This window comes from Microcaecilia unicolor, chromosome 2, assembly GCF_901765095.1.
Source record: "Microcaecilia unicolor chromosome 2, aMicUni1.1, whole genome shotgun sequence".
In the NCBI taxonomy this organism is placed as follows: Eukaryota; Metazoa; Chordata; class Amphibia; order Gymnophiona; family Siphonopidae; genus Microcaecilia; species Microcaecilia unicolor.
In genome coordinates this window covers 395,353,575-395,377,839 of record NC_044032.1, presented here as the reverse complement: position 1 = coordinate 395,377,839, position 24,265 = coordinate 395,353,575, and the positions used below count along the sequence as shown (strand labels likewise).

Here is a 24,265-nt window from a genome sequence, read left to right as displayed (position 1 = left end):
GAAGGTTCTAAATATTATAAATAAATAAATAGATGCTGAGGGCTATTTCTGGGGAAGGGAAAGATGGAACATTCTGTGGGAAGAGAGAAGGGCAATGCTTTGTGGAAAGACAGAGAGGGCAGATGCAGAGAAAGTAAATGGGGCTCAAGGGTGGAGCAGGCTTGGAATCCAAGAAGATGCTGAGTGGGAGTGAGCTGGGGCTGACCCTGGTAACAAAGGGGTTATGCACTAACTAGAGGTAACCCAAGGAGTTATATAAAGAAATAGAGTGGAATGTGCTGCAGTCTTTAGTTGCCACTAGAGTGCATTGTTACTGCTTGAGATCAAAATAACCCATGATGTTATTATGTCTGCAGTTCACGTTTGCATAAATCGATGGCGTTTTCTGTCAGTTGGGACACTACAGCACTAATACAAAGTAAGTTTCCCATCACCGAGTGCCAATTCAAGTTTGTTAATATATATGTTTTGTAGTTAAGAACAATTAAAAGATCTTTTGAGGCTACTTCTAGTTTGTAAGTCGGTTTTCTAAGAGAAATGATGTTTTAGGTTGGAGATGTAAGAAGACTCCTTTTCCTCTGAGGAAGCCAACATGGATCTGTGTCGGGACAGTTGATATTGAGTTGAAAGAGTTCCATGGAGGCTTTTTGAATGATTATCCACCTCACTAATAGGAATCTGCATGAACAGTTTTTGAAAGCTAAGTACAGTATTTCAAAATATTTATATTTATGGCTATTTTGAATTATTGCAGTAGTTGTGTGATGATGGTGGATTTGTTTTGCCTCCATGTGTAGTTTTAACCTTGCCCAATCATAGGCACAATTTGCTGAGCACATCACAAAATGAGATAAGAAGAGTTGTTTTGGTATATTTACATTAAAAAATTGTTTTGAAGACTTTTTTGATATATAAATAGGATATGTATTAACCTGACCGATTTATATATCGTAAGTTGATTTATATTGGGTCTAGTTTTGTAATTATTTGTACTCCCTGATATTGATATTTATTTGGTACTAACTAGAGATAATCAACCTCTGGATAGAGATTTGCATAAACCCCAGTTGGAAAGCACTGTAACAATGTAATTTAAAAAAAATACATTGGCCTGATATTTAAAGTGATTTAACCAATCAGGAGACTCTCCTGCCTGATTAAACCACTTGTGCCTGCCTATCTGCTGATATTCAGCAGCACTTAATTGAACAGTGCCACTGAATATCAGCTCTAATCACCCCTGCACTCTCCGGCTAGTGCTGGGGTGGTCTGTGGGTGGAGCTTAAAGCAGAACCTGGGAAGAGCCGGTACTTAACCGGTTAGAGGCAACATTCATATCACTAACAGGTTAAGTAAGGAGCTCAAGTTAGTACAGCAAAGAGCCTGTCCTAACTAGCTGCTGAGCTAACCAGGCAGCAATCTGAATATTGGCTGGTGTCTAGTTAAATTCAGGTAACAGCATCTGGGTTTCTGGTGCCCCCTCCCTCTCCATCAATCCAGATCACCCCTTCTTCCCAATCCCATTGACAGAAAACTCTGGACCAGGATGCCTACCCCAGTAGGCCACCTGTCAGACCTACTTTGTATATCCCTAGTGATCTGGGGGCAGGGGATCCTATGGGCAGGAACGATGCCCACTCCTTCCTGTCACAGCTCCTTTCTCAAAATGGCTGCCGCAGCCTCTAGCAGCAATCTCACTAGTACTGCGATACTGCCACTAGAGGTCGTGGCAGCCCTTTTGAGAAAGGAGCTGTGACAGGCAGAAGTGACTGAGCATCCCTCTTGCCCACCTATACGATCCCCCATCCCCAGATCACCAGGGATATACAAGTTAGGTCTGGGAGGCCTACAGGGGTAAGGGGTGGGGGACCGGTCTGGAGCTGTCTGTCATTGGGGTGGGAGAGGGGATTCAGATCACAAAGGAGGGAGGTGGGAATTAGAAGGGATGAGGGATCCTGTTTCAATTATGTGTGTCCTAGCCAATTTTCAGCCAGTGCTTACATACATAATTGTCTTATGTGGGTCTTGGCCCATGGCTATATAACTGCCGATACCAGCATAAGCTGTAGCAGTCATAGCATGCCAGCACTGCCCTGAATATTCAATGCTGCTGCTGCTTGGACAACACCAAATATCCAGGGTTAATTCTGCTTGCAGCAGACAGCATTAAAAAAAAAACAAATCTTAACTATTGCTGGCACACAAAAATTATCTTAAATTGCTAAATAATAGCACTATAATAATGGAAAACAAACAAACCATGTGCTCAAAACACTGCACTGATCACTCAGATTGTAGGTCATCAGATTCCATACAATCCTTGCAACACAATAAGGCCTTAGAACAAGAATATCAGTGGCATTGTAATAAACCAAATTTACTGATTACATTGCTTCTTTTAGTCACCAAACAACAAATTAAACACATTTAAAACATTGAAGCAATTTTTTTTTTAATTTTTAGATTGCATCACTGAAGTCAAAAGAGAGCATAATACAACATAACCTTCACATCCTGTTATTAGACCTAGGCTGGAAGACGTTGAGTCTGATATGCAAAGCAGGCATTTCACTGGTACATGCTGTGCATGCAGTGATCAGGTTCTATGTGTACCATGTGTACTTTATGGCTTTCACTTCTTGTTTCTGAATGAATGCACTCCTGCACCCATGGTATCACTGTACATCCTGCTAGAGCTGGAGGGGCTGCTAGATTTACACTTACAAAGATAAACCAGCTCTGTTTAAAAAATATTCCTAACAGCTAATGTGACAAAGAGAGGCAAAGGGGCACCTCGTTCAAGAAAAAGGAGCTGGGATTAGGTCCACCTGTATTTAGCATTTCTCCAAAGACATGACATAGGATAGGACAAAACCTTTACTGCAGGTGTCCCCAAATCCAGTCCTTGAGGTACATAACCCAGTCTGTTTTTCAGGATTTCCAGTGAATATGTATGAGATCTATTTGCATTCACTGCTTCCATTACATGCAAATAGATCTCATTCATATTCATTTTGGAAATCCTGAAAAACAGACTGGGTTGTGGACCTTCAGGACTAGATTTGAGGACCCCTGCTTTACTCCTATAGACTCCGTAGGCCCGATACCCAGCAGTGGTGTATTTAGGGTAGGTGCGTTGCACCCTCTGTCAGACCCAGCCCCCCCTTAAAATCCTCTCTTTGTCTTCACCCAGGCAGTGGCAGCAGCACTCATAGGCTGCCTGCGGCCTGCTCTGGGATTTCCTCCCTAAACTGTCTCGCCCCTCAGGGACAGTTCAGGTAGTAAGTCCTGGAGCAGGCCGCGGACAGCCTATAAGTGCCGTTGCCACTGCCGCTGCTGGGTGAAGACAAAGAGAGGATTTTAAGGTGGGGTGGTGGTGGCAGCGGGAGGCATGTTGGTGCAAGGGGGGGTGGCACAGGGGCGGAGGGGAGATGCAACCCCTGTAAAAAAAATTCCTGGCTACACTAATGCTACCCAGCTAAGTGGCACTTTAGAGGCACAAAACCAGATAGTGCCACTGAAAATTTGGGCAGACCACCATGGCATTATCTGGTTAGTACTGAGGTATTACAGAGGCAGAGTTTGGGCAGAACAGGGAGTTACCTGGGCACCGCTGATATACAGCAGTAATGCCCGGATAACTATGTGGTTAACCTAGGACAGCAAAAAAGCCATAGAACATTGGCTGTGCTCAGGTAACTCCTGGCAGCTGCCTTGTAGCTGGACGTTCTGTGCCAATAACTCAGATAGGTGGCAGCACTGAATATCGGGGTCTAATTTAGGCACCGGTATTAAGCATTTAAAAAAATGCTGACTGCCACCAGCTGTCTATCACTACCCATAGGACTACTTTTAGTAAATGGTGGCCAAATTTAGGCGCCGAAAATAATGAGCACTGAGCGCTATTCTGTAAACCATGCTCTGAGTTGGGCGCCATTCATAGAACAGTGCCCAGCACCAGGATCTGCACCCAACCTTGGGCGCAATAATTTACACCAACTGAAACCTGAGGTAAATCCTCACTCATAAATTAGGTGTGGATTACAGAACGACATGGGGACAAAGTTTGTCCCTATCTCTGCCCTGTCCCCGTCCAGTCCCTGCGAGCTCTGTCCCTGTTCCCCCTCTGCTCCCACAGGCTCTGTCTCCATCCCCGCCCCATTCCTGTAGGCTCTGTTCCCGTCCCCACCCCATCCCCGCAGGCCCTGTCCTCATCTGCACACGCCTCAAACACTTATGGTTTTATATTTAAATCTTTTTATTAAAGTATAAAAAAGAACAGTATTCTGTACAACTGTTGTTTATAAATCATAACTAGGGAGATTGCATGATGGTGTGAGCAGAGCGGACTTGCATCTGCTGGGCTCCAGAGGCTGCTACACCCAATTACTTGGGAAACCTCACTGTTTTGATGATACAACCAAGTAAAGCGAAAAGGTGATTGCTGTATGGACAAGTTTCTTACCTCTCCTGGCCAAATTATGTCATCTAAAGGAGTTCAGAGGGAAAAGGCGTAGTACCATGGAGAGGACAAAATGGTGGACCTGGTTGGATCCACATCACAGGAATTTACAGTAGCACAACTAACCCAACTTACCACAGTGGTCATTCAAGCACTGGAAGCCAGGTAGGACAAACTGAATAAGTGCAGACTTTTGAGTCGTGTTTTATAGAACTGAGCCATGGCACTGATGAACTGGAGCAGCATGTGTCTGATACTGAGGACTCCTCAGGTGCCACAGGGCCAGAGTTGGAAGCTTTAAAGGCCCAGGTGAAAGAACAAGTGTTTAAGCAGGACGACCTGGAAAACAGGTCCTGCGTCTAGTGGGGTTGCCTGAAACTTTGGCAGATAGAAAGTTACCCCACATGCTGGAACAGTGGCTGGCATCTTTTCTTCCGTCCCTTAATAGTGGAGATCCTCTTTGAGTGGTCAGACCAGACCCCATGAGGTCATAGCGAAACTCTTAAACTATGTGCACAAAATGAAGTTACTCAGATACTACAGGCAAAACCGGGAGAAGATACAGTATGAGGGAGAGGCTATACTACTTTTTCAAGATGATTCCCCTGCTCTGTTAGAACAATGGAGGCCGTTCACTAAGCTCTGCAACAGCCTCCATAACTACGGGATTCACGTTATTTATTTATTTAAAATTTTTTATAGCATTTATAACTAGGTGTACTCAGAAATTTTTTAAGTATTTACCAATGGGGACACGCGTGCATTTCTGAGCACCATTTATAGAATCCAGGGGATAGTGTATTTCCTTGAAGACATTTCAAATTGTCTATGTATATATACACCCACTCATACAGAAAGAGAGAGCGAGAGCATAGAGCAATCTGCTAGACAGAGGTGTAGTTGTGACTTGTCTGTGGTTTCCCTGAACACAATATATGACACACATTTTTGTAAAGTAAAAGCAATTCAACCCGCATGAAAGGAAAAAGCCAAGGAATTTTCAGTAAATCTAAAATTAAGCCCTTTGATTCAAGCACTCATCAGTCTCTAGCAGTTTATCCAGAAAACAATGCCTGAACAAAGAACAGCCAAGTCACTTTTAAAAAGGAGAAAATTCTTTATCTCTGATGCCACAGCATATGCAGTACATGGATGGTGGAGTTCTTTCCACTGTTTTTTTTTTAATGACACATTCATGGTTTGTGGTCAGATATAGTGGCCAAGAAAGCAGAAAATAAATTACCAAAAGAGGGTGACATTAGATAACAATGAATTCACTGTGCAGGATGAAAGTCCAAGTGGCATTTACATTCACTTTAGAATCTTATGTGTGATTACATGAAAGCTATCTGCGGGCTGAAGCATGTGTGTGGGGCTGAGGCAGATGTGCAAGCTGCTGTTTACCAGAGAAATGAATGACTGAGCAGCGCATTAAAGCAGAACACTCACATCCTGATTTCTCTCAACAGGTGCCTTTAAAGTATTCCCTGAAGGTAAGCAAAGTGCTACAGTGCTAGACAGCCTTTAGAATGAGCTGGTGGAGAAAACCAAGCTAACAACTTGCTGAATGCCAGAAAAAGAATCTATAAACTTTGCACAAATATATGCTCACTTGTGTTTTTGGACTTCCCTCAATCTTCAGAAATGCCAAGTTACCCAGTTCCAGGCTGGAGATTTGGGGACAGTTCTGGATTTCTGACTGCCCTAATCTGCTGTATTGTGGAATTTACAGCACTGAGGTCAATGGGCAGGATCAAGCACTACAAATCCCATACTGCTTTGGGGTTTAAGTTCAAAACCAGGACTGTCCCGACATCTCCAGCCTGGAACTGGATAACTTGGTATCCCTGTCTCTTTAATCCCATAATGATAAGCAGGTGAGCAGATAGGTGACATTATACAATAAACCTTCAAAAGAACATATTTTATTCATCCAAGAGTTACCTAGCCCTTCCTCCACTGCATTCCTCCTGTTTTCCCCCACTCACCAAGGGTTTCGTTTCATCTTCATCTTTGAAGTAGTAGAGCTGGTCACTCTTGAGGACGAACCAGCGCGTATGCCAGGTCTTGACGAAGCCTCCTTGCTTCCGCAGCCACCCGCATTTAATGGCATTTTGTCGTCCCTGGCCTGACTGGGGACCGTCCATGGAGTCATTGTAATCATCCATTAAGAGACTGATAGACTTTCCTATTTGAAAAAAAAAAAAAGAATGAAAGAAAAAAACCCCGTGTTATTTGAAATCTGAGGGTATTTTTGTCTGATGACGCCCTGCCATGTCTCTGTAGCAGAGAGCACTGTACAACTGAACAAAGTTAAATGTGAAATAACAAAGGCGTTCAGCAAGTGTCCTGATGCATTCTTCAAACCTATCCTCCTGCCTCTGCCAGTCAGTAGGGAGCTAACCTAGTTCTCAAAGTATCATTAAATGGTAAGTTCTGCTGTATGGAGATGAGGATGAGAAAATGAAAGGACTTTTCAAGTGCAATGGAACAAATTCCCAGGGTCTCTCTTCTTTATCTAGGCATTATCTGTACCACTCTACAGTACACGGCACACTAACTCAACCATTTCCAAAGCCATTACTTCGGACGCTCTGTGAAGTGAAGACATTGTTTTTTATTTGAACTTTTATCAGACTGGAAGGGTACTCAGGAGGTTTCACTTATAGGTAATTGGTTAACATATCACAAGACACACAGCAGTTGGTTTCTAGATCAAACTGTTACCTAAGGCATATGGCTACAAGGACGATAATTCTCTTGGTTCCCAAAGGAAAAATGGCTTGTGTGTGTGCATACAGAGATACCCACAGAGGTGAAGGGGGGGAGGGGAGGGCTCAGATGAATACAGTAATTATCAGAGGGGGAAGAGATGTTGTACTTATTTTGCCACTACTGTGTTATGTATGTATACACATGGGGCTAGCTGTACCAAAGGGTTTTTACATATTTAGTTAGAAGAAGGTCAAAGGAAAACCAGACACCCGTTGAGCTCAAACTCCTTCTGATTAGTTTACAATTCTGTCTACATCAGAGGGTTTCAACCCTGTCCTGAAATACCCCCTAGCCAATCAGATTTTCAGGATACTCACAATGAATATGCATGAGATAGATTTGCATACAATGAAAACAGGGCTGGTGTACGAGCATTAGCTGCTCTAGGCAAAACCTCAGCTTTGCCTCGCCAATTAACTCTCCAGTCACTAGCCCCTCTGCCCCCATTATTTTGATAATTAAGGGGATGATATTCAAAGCGATTTAACCAGACAGAAATGGCTCTTGGCTAGTTAAATCGCTGGATTGGAGCTATCCGCTAATATCCACTGGCACTTAACTGGTTAGTGTTGCAGAATATCACCACAGACTGCTAAAGTGAAAACTGGCTATTTTCTGGGCAGTCCAGATGCGGAGTCGGTACTTATACAGTTAAGTGACAATATTCAGCACTTAAGTTAAGCAGCATAGTGGACTGCATTTAACTCAGTCCTACCTTTATGCAGTGTTGCTTAGGTGGTTAAGTACTGGACATCACACTTAACGGCAAATGAGACGGCCAGCTGCAGAAACCTGAATATTCAATGCCAGTGCCCAGACATGTCCCAGCAGTGAATATCTGGGAATAACGCCGCTGATGGTTAAAAATAAATGCTCTTGCATTAATGTTACAATTCAATTCACTGAATGGGAAGTCTAATTTGATTGGTTAAAATCTTTAGTGTCCATTTAAACCATGGACGCCATTTTATAGAAAATCCATGCTCGTAGGATTGAACAGTTTCGGGTCAGTAGTAAGAAAAATGTATTCTATTGAGCGATATGAAGATAAAGACCATGAGTATGTAGTCAAGCGAATATACAGTTAACAATTTGCACAATATTTATTTATTTATTTTCTAGGGTACTGAAAATGCAGCATAAATGAACACGCTCCTGACAAAGCAAAGGTGAAACAGCCGTGCTGTAGAGCGGGTTAAAACTGCCTCAGATAAGTACCTGGAAACCTTTTGAAACAAGCGGTTTCTTCTTTTAAAGAAAACATTTAACAAAATAAAAAAATATTAAAAATTGATCATAGAAAATCACGTGTTATTAAAAATTGGAGGTTTTTTTTTTAGGACTAATGACAAAGCAGGGTGGGCCATTAGTCCAAATTTGATTTTAGATGTGACCCATGCCACTGAAGTCCTTTTCCTCCTGTTAATCTTTAAAGCAATTTGACTGCAACTTGCTTAATTGATTTAGTAAAAAAAAAAATGCTCACCACCACTGGCTGAAAATCTACTTCCTAAACTCAGCAAACATGATAAACCCAACACATAGTAACATAGTAGATGACGGCAGAAAAAGACCTGCACGGTCCATCCAGTCTGCCCAACAAGATAAACTCATATGTGCCACTTTTTGTGTATACCTTACCTTGATTTTTATCTGTCATTTTCAGGGCACAGACCGTATAAGTCTGCCCAGCACTATCCCCGCCCCCAACCACCAGCCCTGCCTCCCACCACCTGTTCTGGCACAGATCGTATAAGTCTGCCCAGCACTATCCTCGCCTCCCAAACACCACCGGTTCTGGCACAGACTGTATAAGTCTGCCCAGCACTATCCCCGCCCCCCAACCACCAGCCCCGCCTCCCACCACCGATTCTGGCACAGACTGTATAAGTCTGCCCAGCACTATCCCCGCCTCCCACACAACCCTTTCCATAACAATCGTGCACAACACAGACATCATACCTCTTTTTTGTATATATTAACATAATGAGGACAATTTCCAAAAGCCTTTTATTCAGGTAAATGGCTGTTTGATCATTTTTTGTTGTTGTTGTTGTTACATTTGTACCCCACGCATTCCCACTCATGGCAGGCTCAATGCGGCTTACATGGGGCAATGGAGGGTTAAGTGACTTGCCCAGAGTCACAAGAAGCTGCCTGTGCCTGGAGTGGGAATCGAACTCAGTTCCTCAGTTCCCCAGGACCAAAGTCCACCACCCTAACCACTAGGCCCACCCTCCTTGTGGGTATAAGTACACGTCGCGTCGCGTTGTGTGGTTGTCAGGACTGAGTGTTTCACTTTGACTTCACATGGTCTTCCTGCTCCTTCTCCCCCCCCCCCCCCCAAGTTGCCACCTAATGGTTAAGCTAGCCCTGTAAGAAAACAGCAGATGCACAATAGAAACAGGCTATGCCAGTAACCAGGAACCATAAGGCCCACCCAGTCTGTCCATCCTCATCACCCTGCTCAGCACTACTATCCCTTCCCTTCCCACAGCCCCAGAGAAACTTTCTGCTTGGCCTGACAAAAAAAAACTGACAGAGAAGGAAGCAGCAGGTAAGAAGTGCTGCTCATCTCCTCACTCTGCTAACTGGAGGACAACGCACAAAGGTTTGGGTAGAAAAGAGAAACCTCTGTGGGCAGTTTGGGCTCTCCTACACCCCCACTTCTTTCAGCCAACAGTTGAGTTACTAAGGCAAAAATATGCCTTGGGAGCAATTGACTTACACATCTGAGACCCCCACCCCCCAGCACAATAAACATTTGATCCCTTGGCAAATGCCTAGATTGCCTATGCCTTAATCATGGTGTACCCTTTCCTCCCAATTCACTCTCTCTCTCTCTCTCTCTCTCTCTCTCTCTCTCTTTTTCTCACACACACCCATTCTAATGCTCTCTCTCCTTTCCTCTTTCCACACCTGACCCTATTCTGTTTCTCCCCCTGCCAGCCCTATTGTCCTTTCCCTTGGATAAGGTTATACCCTCCCACTCTCACAAGACATTACTAGAGCAAGAACTGGCTCTGTCCTCTCCCTGTATGTCTTACACAGGCTTGCCTCCTTTGCCCAATGTTGAGAGGTAGGAGAGAGATTTGTTCTGAACATACTAGACTGGAGACTAAAACTGTGGAACTTCAGACAAATGATACCTTGACATCGGGAGCGAAGACTACTGTTTAACACCCCTGGAATGTTGTCCCTGATACATTCCCTGAGTCATGTGGGAAATCCTGTGTGCACAAGAAGCTATCATATGTGGTCAATATGTATACCTGCACATTTACATTTTAAACAATGAATACTGTGAAAGAAAAAGGAATACATTGATCCCTGAACATTTGCACTGCCTTACTTGTCTTGCAAAGACAGATTACAAATACTGCCATTGACAAAGTCAAGGAACATTTGTTTTTGATGTAAGGTTTGCATTTTTCTGCTCTTTTCATGTTTGCTTAGTGGCCTTGTTAATACCGTATTTGTTTTAATAAACGTATTATTGTGTTGTACCTAGGATCAGGGGCGTACCCAGACCTCGACGGGAGGGGGGCCAGAGGCCAAGGTGGGGGGGGGGCACATATTGGCCTGCCTCCCCGCCGCTGCCCTGCTGCCGCTTCCCCCCCCCCCCCCCCACCGCCACTGCTAAGATACCTTGGCTGACAGGGGTCAATTTCATTAAAATGAGTGTCCACAGCGACTGAAAACAGGACAGGGCGACAGGCAATGTGAGACCAGTGTGGGACAAATGCTTTAGCTGGCGGGGGTTGGGGACAACCACCAGCCAAACCGGGGGCCCCAGAGCAAATCTGGGGGTCCAGGCCCCTGTGCCCCCCGGAGCTATGCCACTGCCTAGGATGAATAGTGGTTCTCCCCAACAAGTTGTGCCTCTCTCTCTATCTTTCCAGCTTAAAGTATATGTGGGGCTCCAGAGCATCATGGGGGCAAAATTCAGATGATTTTATTGGAGCCTTGTTAATCAACCAATTATATGGATTGTACTAAACTGGTGGTTTTAACAAGGCACCAGATAAACATCTGATTATCATTCCTACCGGCACCCCCTCCCCTCTCCAAGCCATGTACTTTAAATCTAGAATGAGTGAGACAGCCTTAGGCACAGCATAAGGCATTCCCACTACTTTTCCTGGTATAATTAGCTATCAAACTCATTCTGCAACACTGGAAAGATCATCCTGTATTGTATTTTAATGAATGGTGGAATTTAGTTTGTGTTACTTCCAAATATGAACGGGCTGCTGCTGTACATCATAATCGCCTACCATTTTGGAACAAAAAATGGACTTCTTCATTGAACTTTGTGGAAGCTTTATCTGCTTAATAATTATTAGAGTTAAGATGCTACAAAATGTTTCTATTTTTCTGTTCTCTTGTTCTGTTTTAGTCATTCATTCTAGTTATTGTAAACCCCCCTAGTGGTGGAGCGGGTAATTACAATATGTAAAGAAATAAATATATAGGAGTGTCAAGGTTTCAAATAGGGTTCCCAAATAAACTGCACCAGGGGCGTAGTTACGGGTGGGCCTGGGTGGGCCCAGGCCCACCCAATCTCGGCTCAGGCCCATCCATACAGCCGGCAGCTCTCCAGTCCTCCTCCTCCTCGAGTCCTGATACGGAAGTTGTAGGCAGGTCCGTCATTGTAGCGGTTGCGCTGCAGCTGCAGCCTGCACGTCATAGTTCAGTGCCTTCCTCGCTCCCCGTCCGGTTCTGTGCTGCTTTGCCTTGCTCTTTGTTCCCCGCCCCCAGTGCGTGCGCATCACAGCGCCGAAGTTGAGCTGAACGGGAAATGTTCTGTGCCGGCTCAGGCTGCTGTCAGTGTCGCTGTTGCCCCCCCCCCCCCCAGGCCTATTCAGCACTCCCCTGCAGCCCCACACCATGGAGCGGAGCACACAGCACAGCGAGTGCTGAGCTCTCTGCACCACCTGCCCACCACTGAAGCCCAGCTGCACAGGTAAAAAAACTTTTAACGTGTACTGAAGTCAGTGTAATGCTGGCTGGTGGTGCTGGTGAGCTTCTTGGTGGGGGTGGAATCCAGGAAAATAATGTGGAAGGGCAGGAAGAAAAAAAATGGAGAATAGAGGAGGAATATGGAAAGGCAGGCAGAAAGAAGAGACAAGTAGAAAAAGGAAAGAAGCAGGAGAAGTGAGCAGAGAGAAGGAAAAAGAGAAAGTATTAAAGTAGCCACTCTCAAGGAAATAGAGAGAGAGAGAACTAAAACAGAAAAGAAGACACTAGAAAGATAAAAGCAATACTAGAGAATGAGGAACAAAAGACCCAGAGCCAGAAACGAAGCCAGGGACAACAAAGAACTTAAACTATTTTATATCTGATAGCTATGAAGCCCAGTTTTACACAGGGCAGTAAGCTGGAAAAGAATAGTCACTGGTCATGATTGGTAAACAAAACTGCACGCCCAAGAAGAGCCAAGCAAGAAACCAAGCTCTAAAATGTTTTGGGGGCTTTTTAGGTAGTTTTTAACATGGAATAATTCCTCCCTCAATCACACCTTCATACCCCATGTCCAAGTAAGAAATTACCCAAGGGTGACTCGGAGGAGGTGTAAATGCAGACAGGGAAATATTTTGAACTATATGGTTAGTTCCATTGCAAAACAGGAAACACGTGTAGTTTTAACTTTTGCCCAAACCATGCCTAGAGCATGCTTCTTCAAATCTGTTCAGGAAGGGCTGATGGCAGTTTACGGGGATGGATGGGGGGGAAGGGAAAAGCTGATGCTGGGCTATGGTTGGGGGGGGGGGTAGGGAAGAGAAAAGCTGATGCTGGGCTATAGTTGGGGGGGTAGGGAAGGGAAAAGCTGATGACGGGCTATAGGGATGGATAGGAGGGGGTTTAGGGAAGGGCTGATAGGTTACAGGACAATTTCTAATTTTTGGTCCTTTATTCTGTAATTGTTGAGGGTTGGTCTGTGTTCTTCATTTGACTGAGTATGCTGGTATGTGGTTTGTGTGGGGATCTATGAGTGACTTGTCTGACTTTTCCAATGGAATGCATAGTGCTGTTGTGTATATTCACTGCTGCCTTTGTAAAGGTATTGTTATTGGAACTGGTGTTAAAGTTTGCAAAGTTTGGAGTATATATTGCTGTAATTATATTGCAGAATCATGTCATGTGCGTTGAGATATTTGCCATTATAGTAGACTTACTAAATGTAGCTATATTTAAAAATATTTATTTTTCCATTAAGTATGTATATGGTTTATATTGATGCAGGGCAGCTGTTGGGCAGATTACTTAGAAATTCATCATGAAGTTCATTCTAAGGCATTATTTTGTAGTATCCCAAGAAACACTTCTCATACCAATATATACAGTGCCCACCCATATTAGCCCTGGGCCCACCCAAAATGTCAGGTCTGGCTACGCCATTGAACTGCACACAACCAAGGGATTTGACAAGAAAAATATTAAATATTTTATTAAATGGTAAAGTAAATAGAAACACTTGGACATATTCCTTAAGGTTGGTACCAACTGTTAAAAGTTTGTTAGTGTTAAATAAAAATAGTGCAAGATGGTAAATACTTTGCAATAAGTTACAAACGCAATAAGATGTTCAAAACTACAATTACAGTTAAGACCCTGGCCCCACTTCTGCAATAACATAAAACATCCCAAACATGTACACAACCTCAATTACTGTACTCAGATCTGAGATATATATATATATTTTTTCAATTTGTATGCACACAATAATGTTACCGGTGTATCAAATCTTCGCTAGCATCGCTGCTCTCTTGCATTGGGTACCTTGATCTTCTCCACATCCACGTCTCCTCAGTTGGCGAGGTCAGCTCACCGGCTCAGGAACTCCAGGATACCTACTTCTCTGACTCAAAGAACTAAAAAAATGAAAATCCTGACTCACTGTGCTCATTGTGTGTGCTACCCTCAATCAGTATTTTCTTTGGCAAGGGACCTTGTGGGCTAACTAAATTCAAATAAAAAGATAAGCAAGGGAAATTCCTATCTAGCCCTCCCAAAACATGACCCCTTTTGTTTTATTTTGTTATACACCCTCTACTCACACTGATGGACTGATAAACTAAACCTCCTAAAGGCAGTCCCTTAACTGCAGGCACTCACAGGGCTCAAGGTTTAGGCTGGGCAACTCCTTCCCCAGGGCAGGCTCGCTTATGTGTGGAGACTCGAACCAGCAGGCTTCTGTGCTGGGTCCTCCTGAGGCAGACACTCACTTTCGCAGACACTCTAAAAACATTTCTTTTGGCGTCTGGGCACTCACTGCAGGGGGGGGGGGGGGTCTTTCTCTCTCTCTCTTTGTGGGGCTTCTTCTCTTTCCGGATAGGCCTTTACAGGACAGGCAGTCACATGGCTGACTTTCTCCTCTCTGGACAGGCAAGCACACACACACACAGAGGGATGCGCTAGGTGGACTTCTCTGGGATTCAGGGCCCTTGCCACGCTGCTCTCTCTTCAGCTCTGCACTACTCCCAACATGTCCTTGCTCCCCAGTATGGTCCCTCTTCCTCCTCTGCTTCTCTCTCTGCCTGAGGAGTGGCCTCTATGGCTACTGCTACAGCTTCTCTTCTTGGTCCCAGCTCACCTGTTCCTCTGCAACTCGGCTCCTCTTCTGCCCCTGGCTCACTCTAGACCCCCTTCGCCTCCTCCTCTGTTCCTGTCTGCCTTGGTGCCCGGCCCCTTACAGAACTCACCAGTTCTGTCTCTTCATCTGGGGCTCATCAGTGGGCCCTTCTCTTCAAGCCAGCAGCACACTCCTGCTTGGGTTTGATCTTCTTCTCCTCCAGCCTGCAGCTGCCTCTTCTTGCCTGAGCTTGTCCTTCTCTGTCCCTGCTTGCAGCACACTCCTGCCTGGATCTGATCTTCTCCTCTCCCTCAGAGCATGCTTGCAACCTCCTCCTCACTTTGCCTGGGCTTCCCTTTCTCCTTTCCAGGTTGCCTAACCTGCTGGGCTTGCTATTCTTTTTCCTGCTGTTCCACCCCTCCTGTCCCCTGGATTGGCTTTAAATTTGTGCCAATCTATGGGCCAGGCTGACTCCTGCCACCTCATTGGTCCAAATTCATGCCCTTTAGCAGATCCTGGCTCCTATTGGCCACCTTCCACACTGCCCCTCAGGCTCCCAGCTCTCCCTGGGGCCTCAAACAGCCAATCAGGAGCCTTGTAACAGACCTCACTGCTGCACATCCCCCCACAGCAAACTCATAAAATTTGAGCACACCTCTGGCCAGTGTTGCCAGGTGGGCGGTTTTCCACAACCCGCCGCGGGAGATTTTTGCCCGCGGCGGGTTGCGTTTTTTGGGGCTTCTTTTGTGTCTTTCGGCGGTTTTTTAGGTGTTTTTTTCGGCCGCGGGGGGCGGGGTTAGTGACGTTTTGGGCGGGGTTAGTGACATTTTGGGCGCGGCCGATGACGGGGGAGGCGAGGCCAACGACGGGGGAGGCGGGGTTGATGACGGCGGAGGAGGGGGTGATGACGGCGGGGGCGGGGGTGATGACGCGGGGGTGGGGGTGTCAGGGGCGGGGTTTGAGTTTGGGCGGGTTTTGGGCTGGATTTGGGCTCCTTTGGGTGGGAAAAAAATTTTCCACCTGGCAACCCTGCCTCTGGCATCTATGAACACCTGAGTTCTTAGTTTTATAACAGTGCTGGAGCATTTTAAACACTTTAAACATTTTAACTAAAAGGTGTCAGTGCTGCTTCTGGGTTGCCCTGAGCCCTCTGTACCTCCATGTCCTCTGCAAGATGACCCCCTTCTCTAGATAAGGGGGGGGGGGGCAAGGTAAAAAACTTATTTTTTTCTATATTTACATTATAAATACTGGAAAACATCAATAATGATATTTGGACACTGGAATGAGTGAGAGCCAGACAATTTACCTGGCAGAATCTATATTGATCTGGCTTACAATAAAATGATACTACTAGTATGAAGAGAAATATATCACCCTCGAGTTGCCAGGGCCAAAGAAGACTCAATGCTGATCTCCAACCCAGAGGAGACCCCATGCTGCCCCCTCCTCCTTCACTTTCCTATTCTCATGATTTCCAGAACTGTGCTAAAGAGTTTTGAGAAAGATGTGCCAATTTTGTTAAAGTCACAAAAAAATAATGACTTCTGAGGTACTAAAATTGCTCGCCTGCCTCTGGGTCCCATGGGATCTATGGGTATGATAATCAGAAGATGTATCCAGTGCTTCCTATAATAAAAGAAGTATCATTTCATTCTACAGATTTTGTTTCATTTTAATAACAAGAAAGAATGATAGGACAGTGGAGTTTGAGAAAGAGATATGCCACAAGCTGATGGGATGTGTTGTGAGAGAATGTTGGCACAAGGTGGGAGAGGGTCACAGAGAGCAAAAGAGAGAAACTAATGGCATAAAGTATGGGGAGAGGATTGAGAAAAGAGTGGGAGAGTGAGAGGGAAAGGTTTGACAGACAGACAATGGTGAAATAAGGTGGGGGGGGGGGGGGAGCAGAGAGACTGAGACAGAGCGAGACTGGTGTCATAAAGTAAGGGAGGTGTAAGAAGAGAGTATTATGTCATAGGCACATGCCGACCAGTAGTGCTATGGCTCCACAGGGGAAGATATTTATTGGTCTCTTTCAGCCTTTTGTAACCAAAACTGCCCCCCTTAAACATTAGTAAAGACCCTTGGTGCACACCAGTGGCGTAGCTACGGGTGGGCTGGGACCCTCCCACTTAGGGCTCAGGCCCACCTAACAGTAGCATACATTTAGCGGTAGCTGGTGGGGATCCCAAGCTCTGCCTGCTGAAACTTCCCCCTGATGGTAACGAAAACGCTACTCTCCACGTTACCAGTACCTGCGCATGCTCAGTTTTCAGTGCATGCCTGCTGCAGATTGCCAAGGTGGAAAGAAGCGTTTTTCCACCAGCTGAGATAATTGTTTTGGTGGGGGGGAGGGGAGAGAAAACAGTGCCCACCTACTTCTTGCCTAGGCCCACCCAAAATCTGTTGTCTGGCTATGCCCCTGGTGCACACATTGAACATAGACTCACACAAGTCTCATCACAATTTGACAACACAGTAGGTCCAGCTTTCCAACAGAAAACTGACACGACCCACACGATTAGTGTGCGTAGATGGCAAAACTAATGCAGAACACTTTAGTACATCCTGCATTAGGCCATTTCTCCTAGTGCAGCTTCCCAAAAGGACCCCTTAATGTTACTTGGCTCTTTTCTCTTCCTACCACTTACTTCTTATGACTGCTAGTGGTTGCATATTCTAATTTTATTTTGTAATAATCGTAGATTTTGTAACCTAAGGCCTCATTGATTTTTTTTTTCTTTCTCTCCCCGATTTCTTGATTGTGAACTGCTGAGACATGTCAATGATTTGGGGAGGAAGAAAAGTTTTCATGCAAAATGGCAAATGGATACAAATGGAAACCGGTCTCAAAGAATTTGTGCCACACAATCTACCCCAGCTGCTGCAGGAAACTGGAGTCTTAATGATAAAGTATGCAGCAACGATCCAATATACTTCTCCCCACAAGGAAGAATTCAACAGAGCAACATTTCTATCATTGACTCTGACTCTTTTTTTCAATGTCTATAAAACCCAAGCTTCTCTTTTATGAACATCATTCAAGGGAGATACCTGTCATTCTTTTCAATAGCTGCAAAATGTTCCTTAATTCCATCAGTCAATCATTTAGATGTTCCTCCCAACTTTACCTTTTGTTCCATTTATAATTAGACATTTGAATGACATGTTTACAATAGTGATGTTTTAAAATACAGAATTATGCTATGTGAATGATAGTGTTATCCTGTTGTGACAGGATGCCACTCGCAATCTTCTCCTCCATCGCTAGCTCCAGACTCAGTGCCTTTTGTCTTGCCGCACCTTATGCCTGGAATGGGCTTCCTGAGCCATTACGACTAGCTCCATCCCTGGCCGCCTTCAAATCCCGGCTTAAGGCCTACCTGTTTGATGCTGCTTTTGACTCCTAACTTGTCACTCGTAACCTTTATCTTATCCTCCTCTCTTCAATAGTCCCTTCCCTATGTGTCCTTCTGTCTGTCTTATCCTTATCCTTATTGGTCCTGTCTGTCTGTCCTGATTTAGATTGTAAGCTCTTTTGAGCAGGGACTGTCTTTTCTTCATGTTCATTTGTGAAGTGCTACGTACGACTGGTAGCGCTATAGAAATGATTTATAGTAGTAGTATTCGCTATTCACTTTGATTTGATAGACCTGTGTGTGAGTGAGTGCTCACAGACTCCAGTACCACTCTTACAGGAAGGCCACAGAGAAGGAAGAAACAGGGCCAGTGAACTGACTCACTGGTCAATGCTGACTGCCCCAACTGGGCATAGGTTATAGCAAAGGTCTAGAGATAGGGAGAGCTGCCCTCTTTCTGTCACCCATTGCAAAGATGATATGACCCCCATTTTGGGTTCTGACAAGCAGTTTGGGAACCACTGTATTAAATGTTCTTATGGGGGATATTCGGACCCCCAAAACTACATATCTTATGGAAAACCCACCCCAGTAAATCTCTATATATAAAAGGCACCTCCAACGTTCTATGAAGCCTCCAACCGGAACTTTGAAGTGAGCGAGATATCCGGTTTGCCCAAGAGTGTGTGCCCCGCCCTCGCGTCACAACGTGATGATGACGAGGGCGGAGCAAACACATTCCACGAAACGCCATCTCCCCCTGCCCCTTGCCGGCCATTTTTCACATGCACACCGCATTGCGGAGCGCCAACGACAGCAGCGGACGGGTCCCTGGAGGGGGGTTGGGGGACAGCTGGATCCCTGGCCATGGGTGGCTGCAGGGGGGGCCGGGGGATGGAGCGACAGCAGCGGACAGGTGCCTGCCTGCAGGGGGGTTGGGGACAGCTGGATCCCTGGCCATGGGTGGCTGCAGGGGGGGCCGGGGGATGGAGCGCCAGCGACAGCAGCGGACAGGTGCCTGCCTGGAGGGAAGTTGGGGGACAGCTGGGTCCCTGGCCATGGGTGCCTGCAGGGGGGGCCGGGGAACAGGACGGTCGCTGGACACAAAAACCTTGCTAGCGCCCGTTTCATCTCTCAAAGAAACGGGCCTTTTTTTGCTAGTGTTGAAATATTTCTAGCTTGAAAAAGAAGAGTATTTATTCAAATTTTCCAATTAAAATAAGAATATTAGCATGAAGAAAATAGTTTAAAGCTAATATAAATGGAAATTATTAATGATATGATAATATGTACAGTTTGATGTTCACAGAAAATTACATACAAGCGGTGACAGTTCCCATTATACCTGAAGTCAATTGGAGCTGGCAGGGCAGCGGGTGTTTCTCAGCCGAACAAAAGTCCTGTCTGAAGGAGAATGCCCTTTTAGCTGCAATCATCACAAATCAGCTTTGAAGTGACATGGTTTCCACATGCATATCGTCCGCACTTCTTGCATTGTTTTCTATACTCGTGGCCCCACTGCTCTGAGGCAGAGAGTGCACATTCCCTGGTCCAGGCAGATGCTTCATGTGGTGCTGATTGAGGCAGCACTGCCTCTCTGAAGACATATTCTGATGCTGCCATCGCAGCTGTCCTTAAAACTGCTGCTGCCATCTCAAAGGAGTATTACAGGGGTGGGCAACCAGGGTCCTAGAGGGCTACAACCCAGTCAGGTTTTCAAGATTTCCACCATGAATATGCATGAGGTCTACTGGCATATAATGGAAGCAGTACATGCAAATCAACTGCATGCATATTCATGGTGGAAGTCTTGAAAACCTGACTGGGTCGTGGCCCTCAAGGACCATGGTTGCTCACCCCTGGTATATAACATGGTGGTTGGCCAGCCAAACAAAACAGTTATGACAGCAATACCCAAGAGGTTTCATCAACAACCTTTATATTTGTTTATATAATCTGTAAGTTGTTTGGTTACTATGCTTTCCATCAGTTTGACTACCAACGGGATCAATGCTACTGGACGGTAGTTAGTGATTTCATTTGGGTTTTTTTTAGGTGTCTTTTGGTATTGGGTTGAGTAGGATATTGCCATTTTCCTTGGGGAAGAGACCCTGCTGAAGCATGTAATTTAGGTGGGATGTGAGGTCTGCTATGAAGCGGTCAGGGGCGGATTTCATTAGGTAGCTGGGACAGGTATCTAGTTTGCAGTGAGTGTTGGAGAACCTGCTAATCACCTGTGCGACTGTTTCAACGGTAAGGGGGGGGGGGGGGGGCGAAGTTTAACCAAGTCCGGTCAGCCGGGTATTCTCCAGTAGTTGGATCCAACTTGTTAAGGAAGGTTTTGATGTCCGTATTGTCCTGAGGTAGTGTGCTGCATAGGTTTACAATTTTTTCATTGAAATACTTAGCAAGTTTGTCTGTATTCGTTGTAGTGACCAAGTTGATGTTTAGGAGTTTGTTCACAAGTTGGTATAGTTTCTTTGTGTCTTTGTAATCTGTCCCTATTTTAGTTTTGTAGTATGATCTTTTTGTCTTATTGCGTATTTGTATTTTCTTTGTATTTGTTTCCATGTGTTGAGTGTATGTTCATCTTTTGTTTTTTTTGGTTGTTCTGCACCTTACTTCTGCCCTGGTACTATCTCTATAGGCAAGGTACTGCAGAGGCGGAGGACCGTGTGTCACTACGTGAAGATATGCCAGCAGAGTGAAGGTAGCAGGGCTGTTCCACAAAAAAAACAGCAGACACAAGTTCTAATGGTCAAAGTCTTTATTCTGCTTGCTTCCATAGGATTGTCATCTTTTTAGAGACGGTTATTTTGCCCCTATTTTCATCAGTGACTTTACATACAGACCCCTGATGCAGGTTTTTCGCCGAAACACAGTACTATGTCGGGTTTTGAAGAATAAAGATTTTGACCATTAGAACTTGTGCCCACTGTTTTTTTGTGGAACAGCCCTGCTACCTTCACTACTCCCTCTGCTGGACTATCTCTATAGGGCCAGATTCTATATATGGCACCATAAAAAACTGGTGCCGAAAAAAACACTTAGTGGCATTCTATAGTTTATAGAATATGTATAGCAGCTGTCCCATAACTAAAATTTAGGTGAAGCCATTTACACCAACTAAAACCTGGTGCAAATGCCCACATTTTTTATTGGTGAAGATCAGGCACATTCTGTAATAGTGTGCATAGTTTTTAGAATGTCCACAACCCGCCCGTGCCCCTCCCATGACCACACCCCTTTTGTGAGCCAGGCATTAGGATTTACACGGACCACTTTACAGAATACACTTAGAAAGTTGAGCATGTAAATTCTAATTAGTGTCGATAATGACTTGATATTGGCCAATTATCAGCGCTGATTAGCTTGTTAAGCAAATCGGCTATGTATGCAGATTTGCGTGCACAACTTTTGTCGCCATTTATTGAATCTGAGGGATAGCGCTGTGGCAGTTAGAGAGGTTTTCAGCAGCACTACCCGGATAGTGCACTGGAGATCTACAAATAAGGGACTTGTATATTGAGCAGTGACGGCTCAATGTATAAGACCTTCTAAATACTGAGCTGATCGAATCGAGATTTGCTCAGGACCATCGATAACTATTTCCTTAGGGCTATGTTTCTTCTAAATTTTTAGATTGGATTTTAACATAATTGCTTTAGACCCTGATAAATAGAATGAGACTTTCATGAAATTATAGCAGTGACTGGCAGTGGTACATAGACCTCAGGCTGTGTGTTAATTCATGCCAAGGAAGCACGTGTGTAGGCTAATTTCATGAGAGGGCGCGTATGTCAGTGTTCCATAAAAACACCTACTTCATGTCCATATTAAATTTCTTTTTCTTTTTGGTATAATTTGGTTTACTTAAATTGTACTCTAGTGCTGAACTTATTTGTGGTTCATATTATAAAGCATAGGCATCTGTGTGCCCTTTTACTAAATGGGCTTCTTAGTATTTTTTTTAACATAAGAACATAAGTGTTGCCATACTGGCACAGACCGAAGATCCATCAAACCCTGCATCCCGTTAGTTACAAGTACCTGGCAAGATCCCAAAACAGTACAATAAATTTTAGCTTGTGTTAATTCTGTTAGCACACGCTAAGCTCTAGTAAAAGGGTCCCTACGTGCCTTTATACAATAGGATCATACAATGAACCTCAGTCTTGCACAAATTAATACCTGCTCTGAAGATGTTTGGTAGATAATTCAGTGCTATTGAACCGGGCAGAGGAAGCTCCTATCAGGTTGAATAGTGCTGACCAGACATTATATTAATTGGCACTTAACCAGATAGTGCTGCAGAACATTATGTCTGACTCCCTAGAGGGTCTGGGGGTGGAGTCAGTGGTGGACACAGAGGACAGAAGGCACCACCAGTATTCAGTGTTGGACCACATAAAAAAGCAATCCTAACTATGCTCGACACTGAATATCCACATCTAGTTCAGCCCACAGCCATCAGCGCATTTAAGAAAAATGCTGTTGCATGCTGAATGTCATGTGTTTGCATTCTAGGCATGAGGTTTATAAAATAAGCGTGTACATTGCAACTCCTCCCTGCTCTACCAAATCTAGGCCATAGAAACTCCTCTATGGAGAAGCAGCAGGCCATGAACCAGAGAGACCAGGATTCAAATCCCACTGCTGACACTTAAGTCTCCATTACCTCAGGTACAAACTTAGATTGTAAGCCCACTGGGGACAGGGAAATACTTACTGTACCCTAATAAGTACATAAGTAATGCCACACTGGGAAAAGACCAAGGGTCCATCGAGCCCAGCATCCTGTCCACGACAGCGGCCAATCCAGGCCAAGGGCACCTGGCGAGCATCACAAACGTACAAACATTCTATACATGTTATTCCTGGAATTGTGGATTTTTCCCAAGTCCATTTAGTAGTGGTTTATGGACTTGTCCTTTCGGAAACCGTCTAACCCCTTTTTTAAACTCTGCCAAGCTAACTACCACTGGACCTCTGTACAGCGAGAGGTAGAGTTAATAAATGGTGCCCAAAGTTAGGCGCCAGGACGAGCCACATGGAGCCAGTGATCTTACCAGAGCATCCTTTATAGAATACTAGCTTAGCCTGCATTTCACGCCTAATTTTGGGTGCAAGCATTTACACCTGACAAAGGCTGGTATAAATACTCGTACCCAACTGATGGCAGTTGGCGTGCAAATACAGGTATTCTATAACATTGCACCTAAATTCTGGGGATGCCCTTGACCTGCCCATGCCTCTCCCATGGTCACACCCTCTTTGATTATTGTCACCTAATTAGCTAATTTGTTTATGCATGGATAGTTTATCTGCGCCCAACTTTGGATGATCTGTACAAAATCCAGCAGTGAACGTATGAGATCTGGTCAGCTTGCTTACTTAATATGCACATATTGGACCTTGCAGTAATAACAGACCTTTTCAGTGTGTGAAATATGCAGTACTTGTGGAAATGGCTTTATAAAATTATCTCTATAGTGTGTTACAACTGCTATTTTGAATTTTTACCACTTTATCTGACTGATTTTACAACAGGGCACCTAACTTTGGCCTCCAAAAATGCATCTATTTTAAGCCTATTTTACACAGGCAACATGGTGGGCACCTATAGCCCTTTATAATAAGCTCCCCAAACCAGCCTCAATAGCATGCACATGCTGACACACATGTTTACACCTCTGCATTGTATTAAACAGATGTATACTGTACATTTCAATGTGCACATTATTTGCATTACATTTGGCAGTGAAGAGCCTTTTTGGTCCACCCCTATTTTATTTTTCTGCTCTGCTGAAACCACACCCTTAGAAATGTCTATACACCTATTACATAAAGGAAGGTGTACACTTTCAATGTGCATGTATGCAGTCACACAATTTTATGAAAGCCCTTTTCTACAAGTAAAACAGACTTTATTGGTGGAAAAAAAAACTTTACAGAGCAGATTTATTAGTGTTCTAGGACTCAGCGTATTTGTAGAGATCCTTAGGGTTCTGCTTCATTAAGGATTGCAGAGACCTCTAGTGGTTCCACTGGAGTACTGGATTTTGACTTGTAAATAACTTCACAGCTTCT

General features: G+C 44.6%; 1 protein-coding gene across 1 annotated transcript in view; it reads right to left on the bottom strand.

Moving 5' to 3' along the window:
• The window catches only part of ARHGAP24 (Rho GTPase activating protein 24), a 912,569-nt gene that overhangs the window by 727,058 nt on the left and 161,246 nt on the right, over positions 1-24,265 (bottom strand). The window contains exon 2 of the mRNA XM_030190600.1: positions 6,451-6,650. Within this exon, the coding sequence (XP_030046460.1) occupies positions 6,451-6,630 (180 nt within the window). The 5' untranslated portion in view covers positions 6,631-6,650. The remainder of the gene's footprint in view (positions 1-6,450; positions 6,651-24,265) is intronic.